We start from the raw sequence: 20,063 nt of genomic DNA, 5'->3' as shown, positions 1-20,063 counted from the left end.
AGCCGATGCCTCTGTTGAACTGTTTGACCAGAAAACTGGGGTGGGTGCTTTGAGCATTGGCCGCCTTGGTGCTGGAAAACCTGCCAAGACACCTTTCTCAGCTTGGGCCCTTCTGAGGCAGCCGAGCACTGTTGGTTATTGCTGAGGGGGGTGAGGAAGGAGTTGCTGTTGTTGTTTATAGGGCTAAGGACATGCTGCAGCAAGAGACCACAGCTGAAGGGTAAGAGTTTTCAATCACCAAGAGCTTTCATCTAGATATGAACCAGTAATCTTCCCAGTAAGAGACAGCTCAACCAGTTCCTTGGGCCAGACGGTTCTTCTGTAATTCCTGGGATTTTTGTTTTCTGGATGTATGGGTTGGGGTTGTTTTCCTGCTTTACATCTTGTCCCTTTCTGTTGCATTTATTATGTTTATTCTAAGCAGACATCTATTTTTTTTAACTTATTCCTACCAAGCACATGTTCATACTGAGCTTCTAGCAAAAGTGCATGATGCTGACAGTTATGAAGTTGATCTGCTGCTGCTTTGAAGGAATTTTGAATTTTTGCTGTATAAAGCGGGTGGAGATTAGATAGCAATGCATGCGCTGTCTAAATTAAACCTGATTAAAAATCCAAGAGTTTTCATGGATATGTACTGTCCTTGCTTTCATCTCTATTCTGAATGCAGTGTAACAAGTACTGTAAATATATAGGCTGTTTTTCCAGAATCGGTGTGAGTTGTGCTCCTGTGCCTCTTCTTCAGGAGTCCGTGCAGTTTGCGGCGCCATGCACTTAGAGTTAGAAAATACTCCTGAAAACCTGGCCCTGTGTTCTGAAGTTCACTCGCTTCTTCACAGAAGAAATACCACTGCTGATGGTGCCTGGGGTGGGGGCTACCTTGGGGTTTCTAATGGTGATTTGGTGGGCGTGCTTGTGCAGCCTCACCTGTTAGAGCTTGTAGATGAAATTCCAACCCCGAGCTCCGTCGTTGTGTGTGAAGGGTAGCACACTCTTACCTAGTCTGGGGCAATATTGGAATCAGTTCTTTATGCAGTTTCAACTCCGTATTTTCTTTTTGAAGGTACTATGGTAAACGATGTTCATGAATTCGAGCAACCTTTTCTTCTTTAGGAGGTAAAATACAAGAGCACAAAGTCTGCAAGGTGAACCTGTCTTGATTCCCCATAACAAGTGTTGTTTTTTACCCTCTGCAGACTACTGGGTACTGATGGACGTTTCCGACAGCCCTGAGCGAAACCCCTGCTCTCCTGATGAAGAGGACCAGCAGCTTTCCGATGACGAAGTCCTGAAGGAGAGCGGTTCAGACCGGGAACTTGATGGAGAGGGTGGGCAAGGCAGCGTCCTGGGAGAGGAGGAGGAGGATGCAGCCAGAGGACTGAGTCACGGTGAAGAGGAGAACCACTCGGATGAAGAGGACCGCTTAAGCGAAACCAAGTCTCAGGAGTCTGACACCAATGAGCAGAGCGGGGAGCTGAAGAGCCCTCCGCCTCGCAAAGGAGAGGAGGAAGACAGGACAAATGACCTTGGTGATGAAGCGTCCTCTGTCACCCGTGAACTAGATGAGCATGAGTTGGACTATGATGAGGAAGTTCCTGAGGAACCAAGTGCTGCTGCTGCAGAGGAGGATGGTGAGAAAGCTGCTGGTGAGGATGATGAGGAAGAGGAGAAAGGAGATGATGCCCATGAAGATGAGAAAAAATCCAGCAGTAAAAGTGACGATGAAAAGGATGGCCAGGATCCCCTCAAGGAGAAGAAGAAAGAAGAAGACGATGGAGAAATTGATGATGGAGAAATTGATGTAAGTACGAGCTGGTCCGAGGTGGGCAGTCCTGCAGGGACTGGTGTTTCAGAACTGTTTGGCTCTTAGACTGCTGTGCCATCCTTCTCTGACACGAATATCTGTTAGCTGCGTCCCCAGTGTGCAAGTAACGCACTTTTCCTTTGGAGGTAAGGCCATGCTACGCACCAGGTCCTAAACTCAGTGGCGAGGACATCTACTGCCACATTCTTTGTGCTGAATATTGTCAGAATATTATTGTCACAAATAAGCTTTGCTCCCAGTGAGTATGGAAGGGCTCCAGTGCTTTAAGAAACTATTCTGCCTTAACTCTCAGAGGACTTTTGAATGATGCTGACAGCAAATTACTTAGCGATGGATTAAGCGTTTGTCTCGTCAGTCTAGGTTGAGAGGCTGGTGCTGCAGAGTGGCTGCCATGCTCGAGGCATCAGGTGTGTGTGGGAAGCCCATGGCCCTGAGCTGTTTGTTGGGCTCTACCAGCCTCTGGGTGCGTGGAAGAGGAACGGAAAGTGCTGGGCTTTCCGGAAAGTCTCTAACCAGGCAGCCCCTGCACGTGGTTTGGGTGGTGTGTTCAGGGATGCGCAGTCCCAGTAGCTACTGATTCACAGCTGAGAACAAGCGCAGCTATTTAGAAAAATCAAAAACTGGGTTTGTTTGCATTTGTAATTAGGGCAAATAGCGCTGTTTATCCATGTTTGTCTTAGGTAGGAAGCACCTCAGTACAGAAATTGTATTTAATATAGCTTAATACCAGTTTCCCTCTTGCAGGCAGAAGAAAACAGGACAAAGTGATTCTAGCAGTAGAGTAGAAACCCTCCTGTGGGTTCCTGGTCTGGTGGACACCTTACCTGATTCCAAATAGCAGGAGTGAAATGTAGAGAAATGGCACCTGACAGGCTCTGCTCCTCCCTGTCCGTGCTAAAAGTGCTCCTGCACAGCGAGACTGGGTTGGGGCAGTGTTGTGAGAACATCCTGGTGACCAGGCAAGGAAGCATTGGGCTGGGGATGGGGTCACTGGTGGGGCTTCGAGCCGAGGAGGGGAGGGTTCAGACGTGGGAGATGGTGCTGCCTTCCAGTCCCTGGTGCTGTGTGGCTGACCTGGCCACATGCTCGGGAAGCTCTCAGAGCCTTGCTGGGAGAGATCCTCCTCCCTCTTTATTGAAGAGTGGTATATTGTGTATTTTTTTATTCTAACGGTGCTTTGACAAGTTCTGTTGCTTCAAAAAAGGTGACGTTATTTTTCTTCTTCGTGCCCATGCCGGCAGGTGATTTTGTTAAACGCGTATTTCCCAAAAGTTTCGTGTATTTCTGATTCAGTTGGAAGGAATTTCAGTATGTTGTGGGAGAGTCCAGGCAGGGGAGAAAAAAAAAATTCCTGGAGTCCTGACTCCATGCCTGCTTCTTGATTAAAATATGAATGCTTTCCTTTAGAGTCTAAGGCATTCTTGGGAGCGCTCTCCTTACAAAGCACAAGATGAATCTGTACTCTGGTTTTCATACATTAACTCATAACAGGGTTCCCAGCTGCCTGATTCCAAGGAGACCTCACAGAAATAAATACTTTCCCTTTTGTTCAAGTACAGCATTTGCAAAGACTTCACACAGTTCTTTTGAAAGAAGCAGAGTTGAGCTGGTTATACCATTCACGCGTCATTGAATGCCATCCCCAGCTTTGGGGGAAACTGTTAAATCTCAGCGTTTTATTCTGTTTTCAGAGTTCTGTTTTGGAGGGGGGAGAATATTAACGCAAATTTTAATTTGAATATATATGTGTAGCCTTGAAAATCTGCTCTTGTTCAGGAGAGCTCTCCCTGTATTGCCCTCAGAGGAATGCAGCAGAAGAGGCTGTTAACCCATCTCTCCGTACATCCTTTGTTTAGCTACAGCCAAACGATGGTTTTTCCTCCTTTCCAGCTGCTGAATTGATCAAAGTACATAACTTTCCTAATCTTTTCCATGTAGACAACTGCTGTCACTGCCACAGCGTTGCTGCGATGGCCACGCAAAGGGAAGACCTCCACCAAATGCTCCCTCTTCAGATGGGTTTCCTAAGCTGAATTCTGTGGGGTGAAATGGAGGCAGACCCAGGGAAGGCCAGGGCTGCCTTGCAGGATAAATAGCTCATTTCTTTGCCAGATAACTCTTAACAACTCTGGTTGCTTATGCCCTTGCCTTCTGCATCGCCACCTCTTTTTAGCTCCTTTTGACTTTTCAGATGCAGTCTAATAAAGCCAGGGAAGGTTTTTTTTTTTTATCCCTGGAGAACAAAGGCAAAGGCTGGTACTTTAAAGTTTCAGCAGCTTTCTTCTGGAGGTGTTTCATGACTGTTATTTCATGCTCATCCCCTGTGGTTCTTCTTTGGAGAAGAGCAACCTTCATCTCCCAGAATTTCTTCCTGGGGCTGCTGTGCCTGGGGATGATGTAGAGTTTTCTCAGAGCTGATTCACAACTCCTGTGTGGAGCTGAGGACTAGAAGGGAAAGTGTCAAGTTGTTGCCATAGAGGACTGGAAGAAATGTGTATGGCTTTTCAGGAAAAAAAACCCCACTTGTGTGCGAGATTGCTGCCCAGCATTGTGGGGAAGCATTTTATAATTAGTTATTGTCTTAGCAGTCATCCTTCAGAACTTGATGTAGAGGTGTGCAGTGTCTGTGCTGGGTTATTGCGTTAACGCAGGGATACCGCTATGTATTTTAAATCAATGAATAGAAGGAATTGACTTGAGCTAAGCAGGGATGACGTGAGTGCTGAGCAGGGGACGGGTCAGTGTAAGGGCTCTGAAGGGTAGTGGTATTATCCACGCCAGTGGAGCCACGGTAGCTGTTGGTGTGCGAGGCGCTGTGAGCCTGCGGGAAGGAAAAGTAACACGATTGAGCTCATTTGCCTCCAAAGAGCACAAAGCTGCCTCTGCCTCGCACATATTACCAGCTAAAAGTGCACAGCCATCTTCATTCAGCGGAGGTGTAAGAGCTTAATCCACTGTACTGTTGATTTTGGGCCTTCAAGCATATATCAGGTAAAACGATGCAGCTTGAAACCTTGATCTGTGGTGTGGCACCAAACTGTCCGAAACACCTGAAGGGTTTTGCAGTCACCTTTGAAACACTTGAAGTTGATGCATCTTCCTGTTTGTAGCAACACATTGCAAAGATGCTCCGGGGTATTTATTGTAACTTTATATTACTTTTCTCTTGCGTTTTGCTCCAGGGTGCGTTTTCAGTGACTGATATTTGACCATATTGTGAAATGTCAAGTCGCTGTGGAAAATGCACCATGTGAAATGTCAGCTTGTCTGTCTGTTCCAGGATGATGACTTGGAAGAAGGAGAAGTTAAAGACCCCAGTGACAGAAAAGTGAGGCCACGTCCCACCTGCCGATTCTTCATGAAAGGTAATGACATGCTGTAATGGTGGAAGAAAGCCAAAGATGCTGTAATTTTTCTTGTTTGGTTTTGTACCCGTTAAGCTGCTGTTTACATGATAAACTGTGCCTCGGGCATCCTCAGTATCACCTTTCTGTTCCTTGGTGGCCAGATGCTGAATTTACATAGAGCCAATATGCAAAAATTGCTTTGCCTGAAGTGTGGTGAGCCCAGTAGAAGCAAATGAAGGAAAACTTGCTAGTGTTTTTAAAACAGTGTGGAATAAAACTGCTTGGGCTGATTTAACAATCAACTATTGCTTAGAAGAAAGCAAAAATGGCAAATACTCGTTATTTCTTATCAAGCTGATGCCTTGCCAAAATGTAGTTGTTTCTTGCAATCCCATATCCATCTCGCTTCCCCAGTTATTAAAAGGCATTTGCTGAGATTTTTAACTTGAAAATAGGGCTAGAAATACTTTCTCTATAAGAAATATTGATGTGACATGGTGTTGGTATCCGCTGAGCCGCAGCAGCCCCTGCAAACGTGTCTGTGGAGCAGGCTCCTGCGTTGCCTGCGCAGTGGTGTCGGGTGTTGGCACCTCAAGTGTAGTTGTTTTCACAAGCAACCCAGAAACCCCCAGCAAGGCAACGTGCTTGAGGGGTGACATTGGGACCGGACAGGGTGAGATGTGCCGGTGGCCAGTACTTCCACTGGGCTGCGGAAATGGTCCGCTGGAATAATCCTCATGTCAATAGAAGCTTTTTCTTCAAGCTGGAAGATTTCTCCACACTGTATCAGATTTCTGAAATATGATTGGGGATTGTCAGCCTCAGTTGGAAGGAATGGGAGTAGGAAATCATAAAATGTATTTCTTACTGCAAATGAGACCTAAGATTTGAAACTTTTAAGTCTAGCCAATTGGGTTTTTTTGGTAATTCTTCTTAATAAGACATTCCCCAAAGTTTGTGCAACTGCACAACAGCTATCTTAGACTGTCCTGCTTTTTTTTTTAGCGTAGAGAGTAGGTTTTATAAAAGTTTTCTTATTTAAACTGATTATAGCCCCCTTCCACTCCCTTGAGCTTCATCTCACTTAATGTTTGCTCATTTGCTTGCTTTTATTTACAATCACCCTTGAAACAATTCATGAAAATCTGAAATTAAAAGGGTGGAGAACAGGGTGGAGTCTCTTATTCCTTGCGTCAGTGGCGTATGCAACGTAGGGAGCTGCTTAGGTGCTTTCCAGAGACGTGGCTATCAGATATTATGCATTTGGCTTCCTGAATGTCTTCCGGTATCAAATTTTCTGCCTGTGCTGACACACGAGCGTGTTGGTGATGATGATGGTGGAACAGGGAAGTCCCTCTGCAAGGAGAGGTGTTTGTTCCTGTATCCTCAGCGTGCTATACGCCTCCACGCAGCCTGGAAATATTTGCCTGAGTCAAAGTTCAGACTGCAAGATCTCCTGCCGCAGTTGTTTTTCTTTGGTTTGGCCTGGGTTCAGATAACGTTGACACTCGCTCCTGCTACCCCCGAAAGGCTTTATTGCCACCAGGGAGACCAGGTGCTGCTCACGTGGGACCTCGAAGACATTCAGATTTTTGTCCTTGCTGTGTCTGAGGAGCGCTCAGGTGGCTGCATCTGTCCAGTGGCACGAATGACTAGCTTGCAAAGCCTTCCAGTGAAGTAGCTTGATGTGTAGCCACCCTGAGATACGTAGCAGGGCCTCTTGTCAGGGTAATCGCTCCTCTTGACACCTCCATGTTTGTGTGGGTGTCTGGCAGCCCCTACACCCGGTGCTCAGGCATCGAAAAGGATGCGTCGTTCCCTGAGCCGCTGTGCGAAGGGATTTGTGCTCTTGTTATGTTTAACAGTACAAAAGCATCCCGTGTTACCTCTGACCGAGAACGCACCAGCTCGTGGTTAACCTGGGACGGACAAGGAGCATTTCCAGGGGCCCAGGTGTGGTGTGAATTTTGGACACGTTGCCCTGCCAGCCAAGATCAGGGGTTGCTCCCTGGGCCACAGCACTGTTAACTGCTCCACTGCCTCTGAAGTCAACGTGCTAACGCCCAAGCTAGCACAGAATTAGTGGTGACTTTGTGATGGAGGTGTCTGCTGGGAAATCTGCAAAATGTCTGTTGCCTGATGTTGAGTGAATTGTCGGAAGGAAAAAAAAAAATGGGTTTAGTTTCTAAGGCAAGCTAAATTAAAGTTGGGAATTAGCTTTGTATCCTGTTAGACACCCCTGAGTGTTGCCATCTCTTTGGGGATGGTACCTGAAGCTAATTAGCAGCTTCAGATTCATCTGCTGCCCTCCATAGTGATGTCTCCTTTCCTGCTTTGTGCTGGCAAGCCTGTGGAGTTGGTTGGTGAGAAAACCTTTGATGTGCTTCGTGCCTCACCAGAGAGCTGTTTGTTTTGAATGCGCTGTGATGCTTTCTTTGCTGTCAGTTTATATTCATACTTTTCTGTAAAAGGTAGAGCTCTTAACCTGAGGTGTTTGTCATTAATAAGACTTGAAGAGCTCACAGGCTTATTACTGCATTTGCTTAATGGTGTGTATGCATCCACCCTCCCTTCTCCCCACCGTAATAAGGTTCTTGTACGTTCATCCACCTGTGACTGGATCTGTTTGTCCTCTCTGGGAAGGTGGGGGGTGGCAAGTGTCTTTCCGTGTGTATGAAAACAGGTCAATCTTGACAAAAGTTGGAGAGAAGAAAAATCATATATCTCAAACAGCATTATTCCTTGATGGGTTTTAGTAGTTTTGGGGCTGAACAAATGCTTGCTGTAGGCATGCAGGGGTCTAACACAACTGTATTTCCACAGGTCACTGTACTTGGGGCATGAACTGTCGATTTATTCACCCTGGTGTGAATGATAAAGGAAACTACTCCTTGATCTCCAAGCCTGAGCCCTTCTCCCCGAATGGCGCTCCTCCCATCGGCCCTCACCCACTGATGCCAGCCAACCCTTGGGTACGGACATCATTTCTGTGAACTTACGGCTTCTGCACATAGCTTTTGTCTCCTGCTCTAGGAGAAGTGAAGATTTTTCTTTGAGCTAATACTCCAGCAACATTCAATACATCGGTTGGATATGTGATTTTTAAAAGATAGTCTTAAAGTTGCTAGTAGAGGGGAATAATTTCCCACGTGTGTCCCAGATTATGTCCTGCTGGTACATCTCTGGAGTATCTGGAGGTACTCCGGGGTGACTGGTTACAACCATGAGTTTGCTGCTTAAAACTAATGTCAAGTGTCTGTCTCCTTCCTCTTCTCACCTTTCTAACAGGGAGGGCCTGTCGTTGATGAAATCTTACCTCCACCCCCTCCAGACCCTCCAACAGAAAGTGCCTGGGAGAGAGGCCTCCGGCATGCTAAAGAGGTAAATGCCATCCTCAGGACGTGTGCTGACTGTCTCCACAACCCACCAGCCTGTTTCATCGAGAGCAGGATGCTAGAAGAGCTCTTTTTGGAGCATGAAGTGTCTTGTTCTTTCTAAGGAGCCTTCCTTTTGCCTTTTAACCTATTAACTGTGTCTTGTTGTATATCACAGTTGTTATACAGTCAAGAGGAGCTGACATCCAGGTTTGTTTTTTTTCTGTTAACATGAGGTCGGGGGAGTTTGTGGCCCTGAAGTCAAGCCCTCCCCAGAGCAAAACTTTTTAAGCTGATCCAGTTTCCCTTATTTTGGTACCTGTGTCTCTAGCACGTGTAGGATCCGTGTGTCTGATCATTGCATAAAATGGGGTCAGCATGTGTGAAACTTTCATTGCCTGTCTGCTGCTGTTCTGACTGATGGAATAGTGAATTACACTTTCTATGTTGAGAAAAGTCCAGTGTCCTACACACTGATGAGACTAGGGCAGAAAAGGGTGATTTAGCTGAAGGGCAGGTTTCTCCCAAGTGAAGAATTTTTAATACTGCAATTTCTCTGTGCCTCAGAAATGTTCTCTCTTTACAACGTTTTTATGTTATGGCAGGTATTAAAAAAGGCAACTATGAGAAAAGAACAGGAGCCTGACTTTGAGGAGAAGAGGTTCACTGTGACTATTGGAGAAGACGAGCGTGAATTTGACAAAGAAAACGAGTTTTTCCGCGACTGGAATTACCGCATTACCAGAGACGTCAGGGATCCAGCGTAAGATGCAGTCTTGGTTTTGCTACGTGGAATAGATGGGTGGGAAACGTAGTGCAGTATGGCAGTCTTCAGTTAGCTTGTTCGTCCAAATTGGAGGAATGCTCACTTCAGGAAGTGGAAACAACTCTTATTAAGCAGTATGTGCACCAGTTAAAAATTTGAGCTGCTTCTGCTCACTCTGGTTCAACACTACCTTCCTTTACAGTCATCTTTAAACCTTTCTGCTAGTCCGTTAAGGACACTAACTAGTTGTGCATTGCCGACCTCACGCCAGTGCATCCTTCCAACTTTTTTTCCTCTTGTTTTTCTTATTCCAACCCATGAGAGTTTTAAAATGTTAAAGCTGGGGCTGCAAGTTGGAGTGTGCTTGATGTCCAGGAGCTTCAGGGCAGCGGTTGTACTGTCTCAACCAGCTGAGTGTTTATTTGCAAAGGCATTGGCCCAGCAGCTTGTATTAACAAACCCCTTGACCAGTCCCAGATAAACCATTGAGTAAGATACTGGTCAGAAAGCAAACCTGTTAGCGGCCAGGGTGTAGCCTGGGCCAAACCAAGTGCCCTAAACTTAAGTGTTTAGCTGATTGGATTTTTAAGGAGGTAAAACATAAAATGTTGGAGATCTCAGATGCACTCCTGTCATGACTGAGAGCGGGCAGAAGAAGTTGCAAGGATGAATCAGTCAGCTCTGGGAAGCTTCCTTAGTAGTTTTCAAGCCAAGAAATAGAATGGAAAAAATTTTTTGAGAGGCTTGTATTCTGCAGGAATACAGGTGAATCTCTTGCTCCTACATCTGCTGTTTTTCCTACACGTACAGGTTATGGAACTATTTCCACTCACAGAGAAAGTGTTTGCAAGGCTTGGTTCTGTCTATTTTAGAGTGAATGAATTGCAAAAAAACCTCTGAAAAGGAGTAAGAAGTAGGTTAAGTTTTTGTTCAGTAGTCTTTGATTTCCTCTGGAGTGCACTTCCATTCCCCATTTTAAAAAAGAAGCTATGTACTCAGTTCTGCAGCCTGAAACAAAACAGTTGCCCCATATTAATTTTTTTCCTGGGTAGAAATCGGTCTGTATCTTGGTCTTCTGTTCCTCGGAGAAGGCTTCCAGTTGCACCTGGGACATGTCACCAGTGCTCTGTGGGTTGACTATACAGTACCTTTATTTTATGACTGTATATGAGCATCAGCGTTCTGGTTGTTTTATGCCACTGCCTCACTGATGTAAGACTTGTTGTGTTAGGTACAGGACTTTGTTTTTTCATATAGAAAAGAAAAACGTGTGTTGCATGTAGCCAGTGTTAAACAGAAGTAATCAAACAAATGGAATTCTGGAAAATTCAAGTGCCTTTATGTATAAGCAGACTGTGGCATTAAAATATCTTCGTTGTGTGTAAAGGCAAAAGTTATGAAGCTGCTGCTGTAAACGCTAGAAAATGGTGTTTTTTCTCACACACACACACAGATTGACACCTTGCAGCAAACTAACCGCTGGTGGTGCAGCTGGGATGTTAATAAATGCTTTCAGGACTGTCTTGTGACATGTGAAGATGTCTAAATAGTTCATGAATCCCTTTTTCTTTTTTGAAAAACTATAGGGAGGTGGACATCAAAGAAAACATTAACTATGGGTAAGCAGGTCTTTGATTCCAGTACTGTTGCAACTGTAAGAAAATATTCCTTTTCCTTTCTCTATTGCACTTCTGAAAACTTCCTAGGCCACAGACCGCTGTCCCATCAGGTGTGGTGGGCCGTTTATTAACTGAATGGATGTATTTGATTTTTTGGGTGATACCAACTAGTCGCCTGAGGATTTAAGCACTGAGTTATCTAAATGCACAGCAGTGATGCTTGTTTAAATGAATAAAAAGTCTACAAATGTTATAGGAAGGGAATGGGGAGATTTGGACTTGAGGCGGGGTTCAAAAGTAAAGCGTTTCCTTTTTTGGTGTAGCTTGAGATTTTTTTTGTCTCTCTTTTGAATACCTGATGTCGCTGAATCCAGACTGTTGTCTGGTTGGCATCGGGAGTTTGTTGCTGAATTAAGCATCCATATTCAAGATTTCCTGGTACTCTTTCCCATGGCTTATTGCTTCAGACAAAAATAGAGATCTTTAACCATGTAAAAGCACTGAAAGAAGGACAGGTAGCCACTTGACTTGCAGGGCAGCAACATCTTAGCCTGTTTTAGATAATTTGGCACTTTGTAAAATGTAAAAGCTGGCCCTGTATTCCTCTTACTTACAAGTCAGAGTCTCATTACAGATAATCTGGAAGTTGGGAGCACTTGCTTTATAATCTTAGTTCTGCCACTGACTCCTCTGTGGCCCTGGAAGTTTCTTGTTTCCTGTACCCACCTCCCCGTCTTTACAAGGGATCTGATATTTTCACTCCAGGTGGCTGGCAGGGATTGGATATTGTGGAGTATATGAATTAAAAACATCACATAATGTTAACAGAATATCACCAAATGGAGGAAACATTGCAGATCTAAGGAGGGTGGGGTTTAAATCCTTTTCCTCCTCAAAAGTAATCGTGGTTTTGCAGTTGAGCAGGGTGTGCCATGTGCTTGCCGGTTCCTTTGTGTCTTGGAGGGCCGTTACCTGTTTTCCACTGGAGAATATCAGCCGTGGATGTGGTTCCCTTCACCGCGTGGAGTAACTCCAGGCGTGGGGGCAGAGTGTTGCTGGCCTGCCCCTGAAGCACAGCTTCTCCCAGGGGAAAGCTCAGCAACAGCTCCGTGTCCTGGGCTCGTGGCACTGGGATGCACCCATCACCTCCGGTGGCTGGGGAGTGGGAGCTCCCCACCCTTTCCACTTCAGATGTGAGGGTGCTTGAGATGAGCTGTGTGTGCATGGACAGAAAACCCAGCTCTAAATCAATGAGGCAAAACATGCTCCGTGACATTTGCATACATTGGAAGGGGCTATAAAAAGCAATTGGTGTTTCTGCATTTTTACCACATTGATTTGAAGGCTGAATTCGGTTCCTAGTGTTTCTTTTCATGTGTTTATCAAGAAAGGTTTGTGCTTTTCTCTGATAAGCTTCACTTAAGGCTGTTTCTGTCTGTTTGGGGTATGTAGAAAATAAACCACTTTGTACGGTCATACTCTGTGGAACATTTTAATTTTTCTGTCAGTGCACAGTGACTAAGACCTGACCTAGAATACGTAGTGTTTCTGTATGGCAACAAGGTGATATTTCCCTTTCTAACCTTCCCTGTTTTTCATTGTAGGCTTGATCCCTATACAGATCCCTATTATGACTATGAAATAGAACGGTTCTGGCGTGGTGGGCAGTATGAGAATTTCAGGGTTCAGTATACAGACCCAGATCCATACCGTAACTACAGAGTAAGTAAGGTAATACCCCTTTCCGCGCTTTTCCTTTCCACTTTCTTCCGGGTACTTCTGGTGATTGTCACATTTCCAGTGCGGTGGTTGAAATGGGATTTTTCACGTACATTCAAGATGCTTAATCTTACAGATAGTTAAATCTAGACTTAATTAGCGTGCAGAACACGCTCTAGATGCAGGAGGCTGTTCTGTTGCAGTGCGATGAAGGCAAAAGCGTGTCCCAGATGGGAAGGTGGTTCCTCTGTCTGTGCGCTGGCCGCTCCTCTGCGTACCAGGCAGTTGCGTGGTGCTTACGGCCGCATCTGCAGCCCTTCGTGGAAATGTTGGAGAGGCGAGGGAGTTTCCAGGAAATAAACCGACTGAGGATTGGTTTGCTTGTTAGTTATTGGGACAGACGGAAAGGATTAGATTTGGACAGGCGTGCTTTGTGTACAGACGGAGGCTCTGGCGTGACTGTCCACCACTGGTGGAGTTGCACATTACTTGATTGAGTCAGACGAGGAAAGCACCCAGCAAGCTGCTGAAATCCCAGATGCAGCTGCTCGGCGTTGCACTGCTGTAAGGTGCAGAGCTCAGTGAAAATAAGGCTGTGAACCACAGAATCACAGAATCATCTAGGTTGGAAAAGACCTTGAAGATCACCTAGTCCAACCATTAACCTCACACTGACTGTTCTCAGCTCCACCAGACCCCTCAGCGCTAGGTCAACCCGACTCTTCAACCCCTTCAGGGATGGGGACTCCCCCCCTGCCCTGGGCAGCCCATTCCAACGCCCAACAACCCCTTCTGCAAAGAAATCCTTCCTAAGAGCCAGTCTGACCCTGCCCTGGCGCAGCTTGAGGCCATTCCCTCTTGTCCTGGCGCTGGTTCCTTGGCTCAAGAGACTCATCCCCCCTCTCTGCACCCTCCTGTCAGTGAGTTGTAGAGGGCCATGAGGTCTCCCCTCAGCCTCCTCTTCTCCAGACTAAACCCCCCCAGTTCCCTCAGCCGCTCCCCATCACACCTGTGCTCCAGACCCTGCACCAGCTCCGTTGCCCTTCTCTGGACACGCTCGAGTCATTCAATGGCCTTTTTGGACTGAGGGGCCCAAAACTGAACCCTTTCCCTCCGCTTCCTTTTGCCCTCATGCAAACTGTTGTGCCTCGAGAGTAGCAGCAAAAATAATAAATCCTGCTCAGTGGGGAGCTTTTGAGTGATATTCATCACATCCTTTAAAAAGTTGCTTTCCTTTTGCTGTAAGACCACGCTGTTCTACAGAAGCAGAGCACAAACAGGAGCCTGTCCTTGCTGTTGTTGCGTACGACGCACCATCAATTTTTTTCATAGTGCTTGTTTGTAAAGTTAATTAGCTTGTTAGAAACATGATTAGCAATGAGAGTAAATACTTCTAAACATCAATATGTTTATTTAATAAACATAATAAGCCAAATTAATCTTTTGACTGTTGCCTTTGAAAATTATAACTGTGATGAATATGATGCAGTGTTTTTTTCCTTACGACTTTCTGCCTTCTCAGCAAACAGTGATGACCAGCAAGTTCCAGATTATTTATCTCAATACTTGGCTCTAACATGGGAGGGTGCACGTAATTGCTCGCGGTCCAAGACTTTGAAACCTTGCTGCCTGCTTTGTTAGGAGATGTTACCCCAGAGTGACCATGATTTCTCTTTTCTTTTTAAAGGAAAGAGAGCGAGAACGGGAAAGGGAAAGAGAGAACAGACAACGAGAAAGGGAGCGCGAGAGGGAGCGAGAACGGGAGCGAGAGCGGCGCCAGCGGGAGCGAGAACGAGAAAGGGAACGGGAGCGTGACAAGGAGCGCCAGCGGCGGAAAGAAGAGTGGGAACGCGAGAGAGAACGCGTGAAGAGAGATGAAAAAGACAGGCAGCACAGGGACCGGGACAGGGACCGAGACCGGGACAGGGACAGGGAACGCGAAAAGGAGAAAGAAAAACCAAAGCCTCGGTCCCCGCTGCTACCGAGGTAAGCGTTTTCTGGAATCCAGACTCGACGTTTTAGTTGATGTTGTTTTAGCTGTGAGTCCCAAACCAGGCTCACGCTGGTGGGAGTGGAGAAGATGATCCCCATTGTCCACAAGTCTTGAGCAAAGCGGTGGTGTCAAGGGGAAGGCAGCGCTTTAGATGAGCTTGGCTGGCCACTAAGTGGAGCTAAAACATCAGTAAGAACCGAGTGTGCATAGCCTGACTCTGAAAAGGGGAGAGCATCTCTCCTGTGGGTGTGGAGATGTTCAGCTTGTCCCTGTTCCCTTGAGGCTAGAGTAAGTCTCGGGCGGCTGGTTGAGTCCCCAGTGTGGAGAGAGTCCTGCAGATGGTGGCGACTCCCTTTGAGGCCTTGACAAATGTCCTTTGAACAAGGATCGGGGCTGGTTTGGGAGTTTGTGGCTAGCAAAAGTACCTGGAGATTTATTAAGTGAAACTCCTAAAAGATTCTAGAAAAGGTAAAGGGATTGTGTGCCTTGAAGTGAGTCTCTGCTAGGCGTTATGGTGGAATTGTGGTGTGGAATCAGGTTTCTTCCTTCTGCCTGTTTTTTCTGAAAATCCTGCTTCTGACCTGTGTGAAAGAAAACTGAACCAGACAGATGAAAAGTCTAGGAATTTCAAAAGTGAATCCTATTTTGGTTTTCTGTCAGTTATTTAAGTACTGTGGCTTACCAGCATACTGTGTATTAGGCATATTTGTAAAGCACTGTATAAATGCCACAGCTGAATATAGAACTTATAGGAAGTTCTAATGTCACAATGTCTTTTGGTTCAGAATTGGAGAAGAGTATCAAATTTCCTGCTGAAGGGCATCTCCAGGAAAGCAGTGTCATGTCTTGGCAACTAGTGGCAGATGGAGTCTTCTGACAGTGTGTTGAGGAACCTGTGGACACACAAGTGTGTCTACATGGGTGGTGGGGCAAAGAGGGGGGTGCAGGGAAGCTGTGTTTCCCAAAACATAGTGGAGCTTCTCCTTCTGCCTGATGTCTGTGGCGTGTCTTGACTGCTAGAGGAAGGTGTAAAACATCATGAACATGAGGAAAAGTGTATTTTAATGAAGAACAGGGCTAAGAAGGCCTGGAACGAGGAGCCACGTAGAATTGTGTGGTTTCAGGTGGGAGCAGGGTTTAGTCTTGAGTCTGACCCAGAATTTTTATTTGTATTACTGAAAGGAAAGCTGATTTTTGATGATGAGCCTTTTTTCCAAGAGGAAGTCACAGTTTCAGAACAGTTTGAAGGTGCCTTGTGAGCGCTTCAGTGCAGTAGCAGTGTCAGAGTGGTTATAGGAATACATTTAATTATACGCTATGTTTAATTATAATCTTCACTTACAACCATAATTTGTGCACCTTAATTACCACATTTGCTGTTGGTTTGTGCTCATGTTGGGTTAGCGATGGAAGCGATCTTGCTCTCCAGAACCATGTGATGAAGATGACGAGGATGATGAAAGTGATGTCAGCTGATTGACAGCTCAGGCTGTTAGTCATTAACAGTCACCGGGATCACTGCACGCAAGGCTGAGGCTGCTGCTTGCTCCTTCCCCTGACGCGGGTGGGCATGGCTTTGTGGGAGAGCTTTCGCTATTGGAGCTGCCCAAGGTTTACTGGGTAGGAGCAGTGGCTGTATTCACCAATCTTAAATCCATCTTGCCCCGTGTAACCATCTGTGTGAGCCCAGAGATGGGATTTACGGTGTTTGTGATGTTCTGCTTTGTGGATACAAGTTCCCTGCTTCCCTCCTGTGCCCCTCTCTGACATAAACACCGCTTAAAGGAGCTGTGGGTGCCTCTTGGATCTCCAAAACAGGCTTGGTAAATTAAAAATAGTCTTTGATACGCCTCTTTCCTTTTTTAAAGTCCACTATTCTTTCTAGAAGTGGTTCATAGAGAATCTACTATTGGAGGTGTGCTCAGCCTTGTCCCATAACGCAAGCACTGAGAGCTGGGAGAGAGGGGCACAAGCAGGGTTTGCTTTTGGCCTCGTTTGTGCGGGGCTTTAAAAGCTGGTCGCAAGAAATGTTTGTAATTTTTGTGTTGAACAGGGAGCTAGTGCTGAGTGGAAAGCTTTTAAATCTCCCCAAAAAAAAAATCTTAGCTCAGCACCTACACACGGTATCTTCTCTTAGGGAGTGGAATTACTGAGAGTACTGACCAGTAAACCTGAAAGCCCTGTGTTGTTGAAGGTGGCTCTCCAAGAACTCTTACTGGGACTTCGGTTCCCACTGTTGAAACCCATGTCAACACGAGCACCCTTTCTACAGCCTTTACAGGTGTATGGGTGTTTGCAGAGAAAATAAAACCACGGAAATAAGTTTTGAAAAAGCTTCTTAACAAAGTGAAAGCATAATTCGATTTTTTTTTTTTTTTTTTCCCCTTGGAGAAGACATCCCTCATTCAGCCGTTTGTGTTTGCCGACGCTACATTCCCCAGAAGCCTCTGTCACGCTCACGCTGTGACTTGGCTCCGGGCAGTGCCGTTTTGTCCCACGTAACCTTTTTGACAGGCTCCAAACTTCCTCATGGCAGTGCAGCAGGTCGAGCCGTCTCACCTTTTCTCCAAATACCTTCCTGCCGTGCTGTGGAGGTTTGGCACCTCGGGATTAAACAGCTCCTGAGTTTGTTTAATGTGTAAAATGTTTGTGATTGCTTAGTGCTTCCTGGGCAGTAGGATGCACAATAGTGGCGTAGTGCTCACCTGTGGGTCTATTTATAGACTCCGGGCTTTCCCTAATCGCTAGATCCCAGCTTTTGGCAAGTCCGGCCTTTCCAGGTGTCATGCGGTGATGGGGGCTGGTTTGCGCCAGGCTGCAGGCAGCTGCCCGTTAACATTCCTGCACCAAAGGCAGTGCCGCTTCCAGCCGGAGCCCACGCGGCCCTGCTCTTCCCTTCCTAATGAGCTGGGGAGATTGGAAAACTACTCCGCAGAGGTGGTGCAACCAGCAGCGAGCTGTGCCAAAACAGAGCTGAGGATGTCTGTAATCACAGGTAGATGCCAGACTGTCCATCGGCATACGAGCTCCCTCAAGTAGAGGCTGGAGGAAGGAAAACCTGTGACATAGAGTGTGGAGTTGAAAGGGATGAAAGAAAACTCAAAGCAAACAGCCAGGAACATGAAAGCAAATTCCCTTTCCATTATATTGAAACAGGAAGGTTTAATCTGATCTCTAAACAACAGCAGAGTAGTTACGGCTCCTAACAGACAAGCCAGAGGAATTCCTGGCATCACTGCTTGCTACAGATGAGGAGGATTAGAATTTAACAACAAACAAAGACTGTAAACCCTAATGGACTCGGTGGCAAATGTTTCTCCTTGAACCTTTTAAAAGAGGCTGCCATGTTTGGACTTCACGTAGCATTGTCACCTGTGGGTTGGGCTTTTTTGGAAGGAGCGTGCAGTTGCTGCTTTATGCTTTGGGTTGTTTTTTTTTCCCAAGCTTAAGATGAGCACTCCAAGAAGTTTATAATCGGAGATTGCAATGCTAGTAAAATTGTTCCTCCCCCTCCTCCTCCTCCCTCCTCAGGCATCGAACACTTAAACAAGCCAGGACACTTTATGATCAATTAGAGGGATAACTTGGCTTGTCTGTCCTCGTGCTCCCCATCTCCAGAACGAGTTCTAATGCCCCAGGCTGTGACTGATTTTGCTGAGTACAAAATTTCTGCTTTATATCTCTATCTTGCCAGTCTAGCTCACTCTTGTGCAAAGCATTTCAGGTGTAAAGTGGCATGAAATATTTTATTTGAGGAGACTTAGAGCAGTGCAAGATGTTCTTGCCTGGGCTGCTGGCCTTTAGCTGCGAGCGAAGGCCCTGCATGCAGAAATAGTCATTTGCTTTAATCCTTCTATTGTTGCACAGGTCTTTATCCCACCATCATCTGAGCAAATCTGATTGTTTCAGGAGCATATTGAGCAACGCGGTTAGTGTCATGGGAGCTGTTAGCGGTTGTATTTCCAAAGCACTGAGGGACATTGAGGAGTTGGACCCACTGGTGAGGGCAGCAGGCTCAGTGTCGCTGCCCTGTTGGCTGGGGTAGCACTAGGTGGTTGTTCACCAAGCGAGGAGGAAGAGGAGGAGGAGGCAATCCTGTGTTGCAGGTCCATGAGGTGGGCGTTGGTTTCTTTCCCGCCTGGGTTTCCTCTGTGGGCGATGCTGTGGGCCCCAGTGAGAAGCAGCATGGCAAAATGAGAAATTTGTCACCTCCAGTTCTCGAGGAAGTTTGTCCTGAAGTCTGACCTAAAAGCTATTTCCACACAGACAGGTTTGGTCACAGCCTGTGGTATGGACCCCAAAATCTGTGGGATGAGGAGGTGGCGGCTGTTGTCCTTAGAGATGTCCCAGAGTCCGGACAGGAGGTGACAGCAGCTCCAAAGCTGCCAGGAAGGAGCAGTGTCCTGGTGAACCATCCTGTGATTATCGCACACACAACAGTTTTTGGGGAGGAAGTTTTTTTCAGCTGGGCTAAAGGCTATCGATGGAGTGCACTTATGCAGCCATTAAAAAATAAAAATAACACCTGCAAGTCGGGACGCTGGAAAATGTAAAGCAATGTCAGAAAGGGCAGCTATTCTGTAGCAAATCACAAAAAATCCTTTGTAAAACCTTCCAGCAAGGAGCGTTGTGCTGTTTTCCACCTTCTGTGAGGTGGCAGTAGCCCTAGATTTTTGAGTTGCTATATAATGCTGCAGACCCTGGGACAAAGGGTTATATGTTCCCTTGGCAGAGCTCACCCTTGTGCTATTTTTTTTCAAGCTGATTCAAATTGACTTTGTAATAGGTCATTGTTAATCTCTGGGGTGAGCACGTTAATGAACAGGATAACCTGGAGTCTAAAATCAATGAATGCCGGTTACCCAGGGCTTGCAAGTTAGAAAGTGTTGGAATGAGGTTGATTAGATAAAGGAGTGGCAAAAGTAAGGGAATGCAAATGGAGTGATTCATGATTGTGTGTGATCACAAACCAACTGAACTCGTTTTTCGGAAGAATCTGTAATTCTGAATGTTCCTGGGTCTTCGTCATCTTTCCTGACAGCTTCTGGTGGTCTCCCCATGCTGCCGGCTGGATCTGCTCCCTATTTTTTGAGTGTAGAGGCTCCGTACGAAAGCAGCTGTTGCCCAAATAGGTGTTTTGGTGGGCTTAGTAACAGCATCTCATCCTGTCGCATGAAGATGATGTGGTAGGCTGGTGGATTTTATCTCCTCTTAGTTTTCCCTGTGGAAATATCAGCTGTTTCTTAAAAGAAATCCTTCATTTGTTCTTGTTTGTCCTGCCACAGGAGGAAGAGCAGGCAGGATAGACAACTGTGTGTTCTTCCTGGTTTCGAGTCAGGCATCGGTAAGATCCTGGGGCGCTCTGAATTAGTCTTACACCCATGAGGAGTTACTGAGGGGGAAAAGCACCCTCTGTCAGG

General features: G+C 46.2%; 1 protein-coding gene across 7 annotated transcripts in view; it reads left to right on the top strand.

Moving 5' to 3' along the window:
• ZC3H18 (zinc finger CCCH-type containing 18) overlaps nucleotides 1-20,063 on the top strand; it is a 49,329-nt gene that overhangs the window by 7,790 nt on the left and 21,476 nt on the right. For 4 of the 7 annotated variants that reach the window (XM_074839691.1, XM_074839688.1, XM_074839687.1 and 1 more), the window contains exons 3-10: nucleotides 1,197-1,801; nucleotides 5,106-5,190; nucleotides 7,996-8,144; nucleotides 8,461-8,553; nucleotides 9,152-9,309; nucleotides 10,899-10,931; nucleotides 12,536-12,662; nucleotides 14,338-14,636. In XM_074839691.1, the coding sequence (XP_074695792.1) occupies nucleotides 1,211-1,801; nucleotides 5,106-5,190; nucleotides 7,996-8,144; nucleotides 8,461-8,553; nucleotides 9,152-9,309; nucleotides 10,899-10,931; nucleotides 12,536-12,662; nucleotides 14,338-14,636 (1,535 nt within the window). In that variant the 5' untranslated portion in view covers nucleotides 1,197-1,210. The remainder of the gene's footprint in view (nucleotides 1-1,196; nucleotides 1,802-5,105; nucleotides 5,191-7,995; nucleotides 8,145-8,460; nucleotides 8,554-9,151; nucleotides 9,310-10,898; nucleotides 10,932-12,535; nucleotides 12,663-14,337; nucleotides 14,637-20,063) is intronic. The other 3 variants (XM_074839689.1, XM_074839692.1, XM_074839690.1) reach the window with 3 other exon arrangements.

Source organism: Strix aluco, chromosome 14, assembly GCF_031877795.1.
Source record: "Strix aluco isolate bStrAlu1 chromosome 14, bStrAlu1.hap1, whole genome shotgun sequence".
In the NCBI taxonomy this organism is placed as follows: Eukaryota; Metazoa; Chordata; class Aves; order Strigiformes; family Strigidae; genus Strix; species Strix aluco.
Note: the sequence above shows the minus strand (reverse complement) of the source record. Positions and strands in the feature narration are given on the sequence as shown.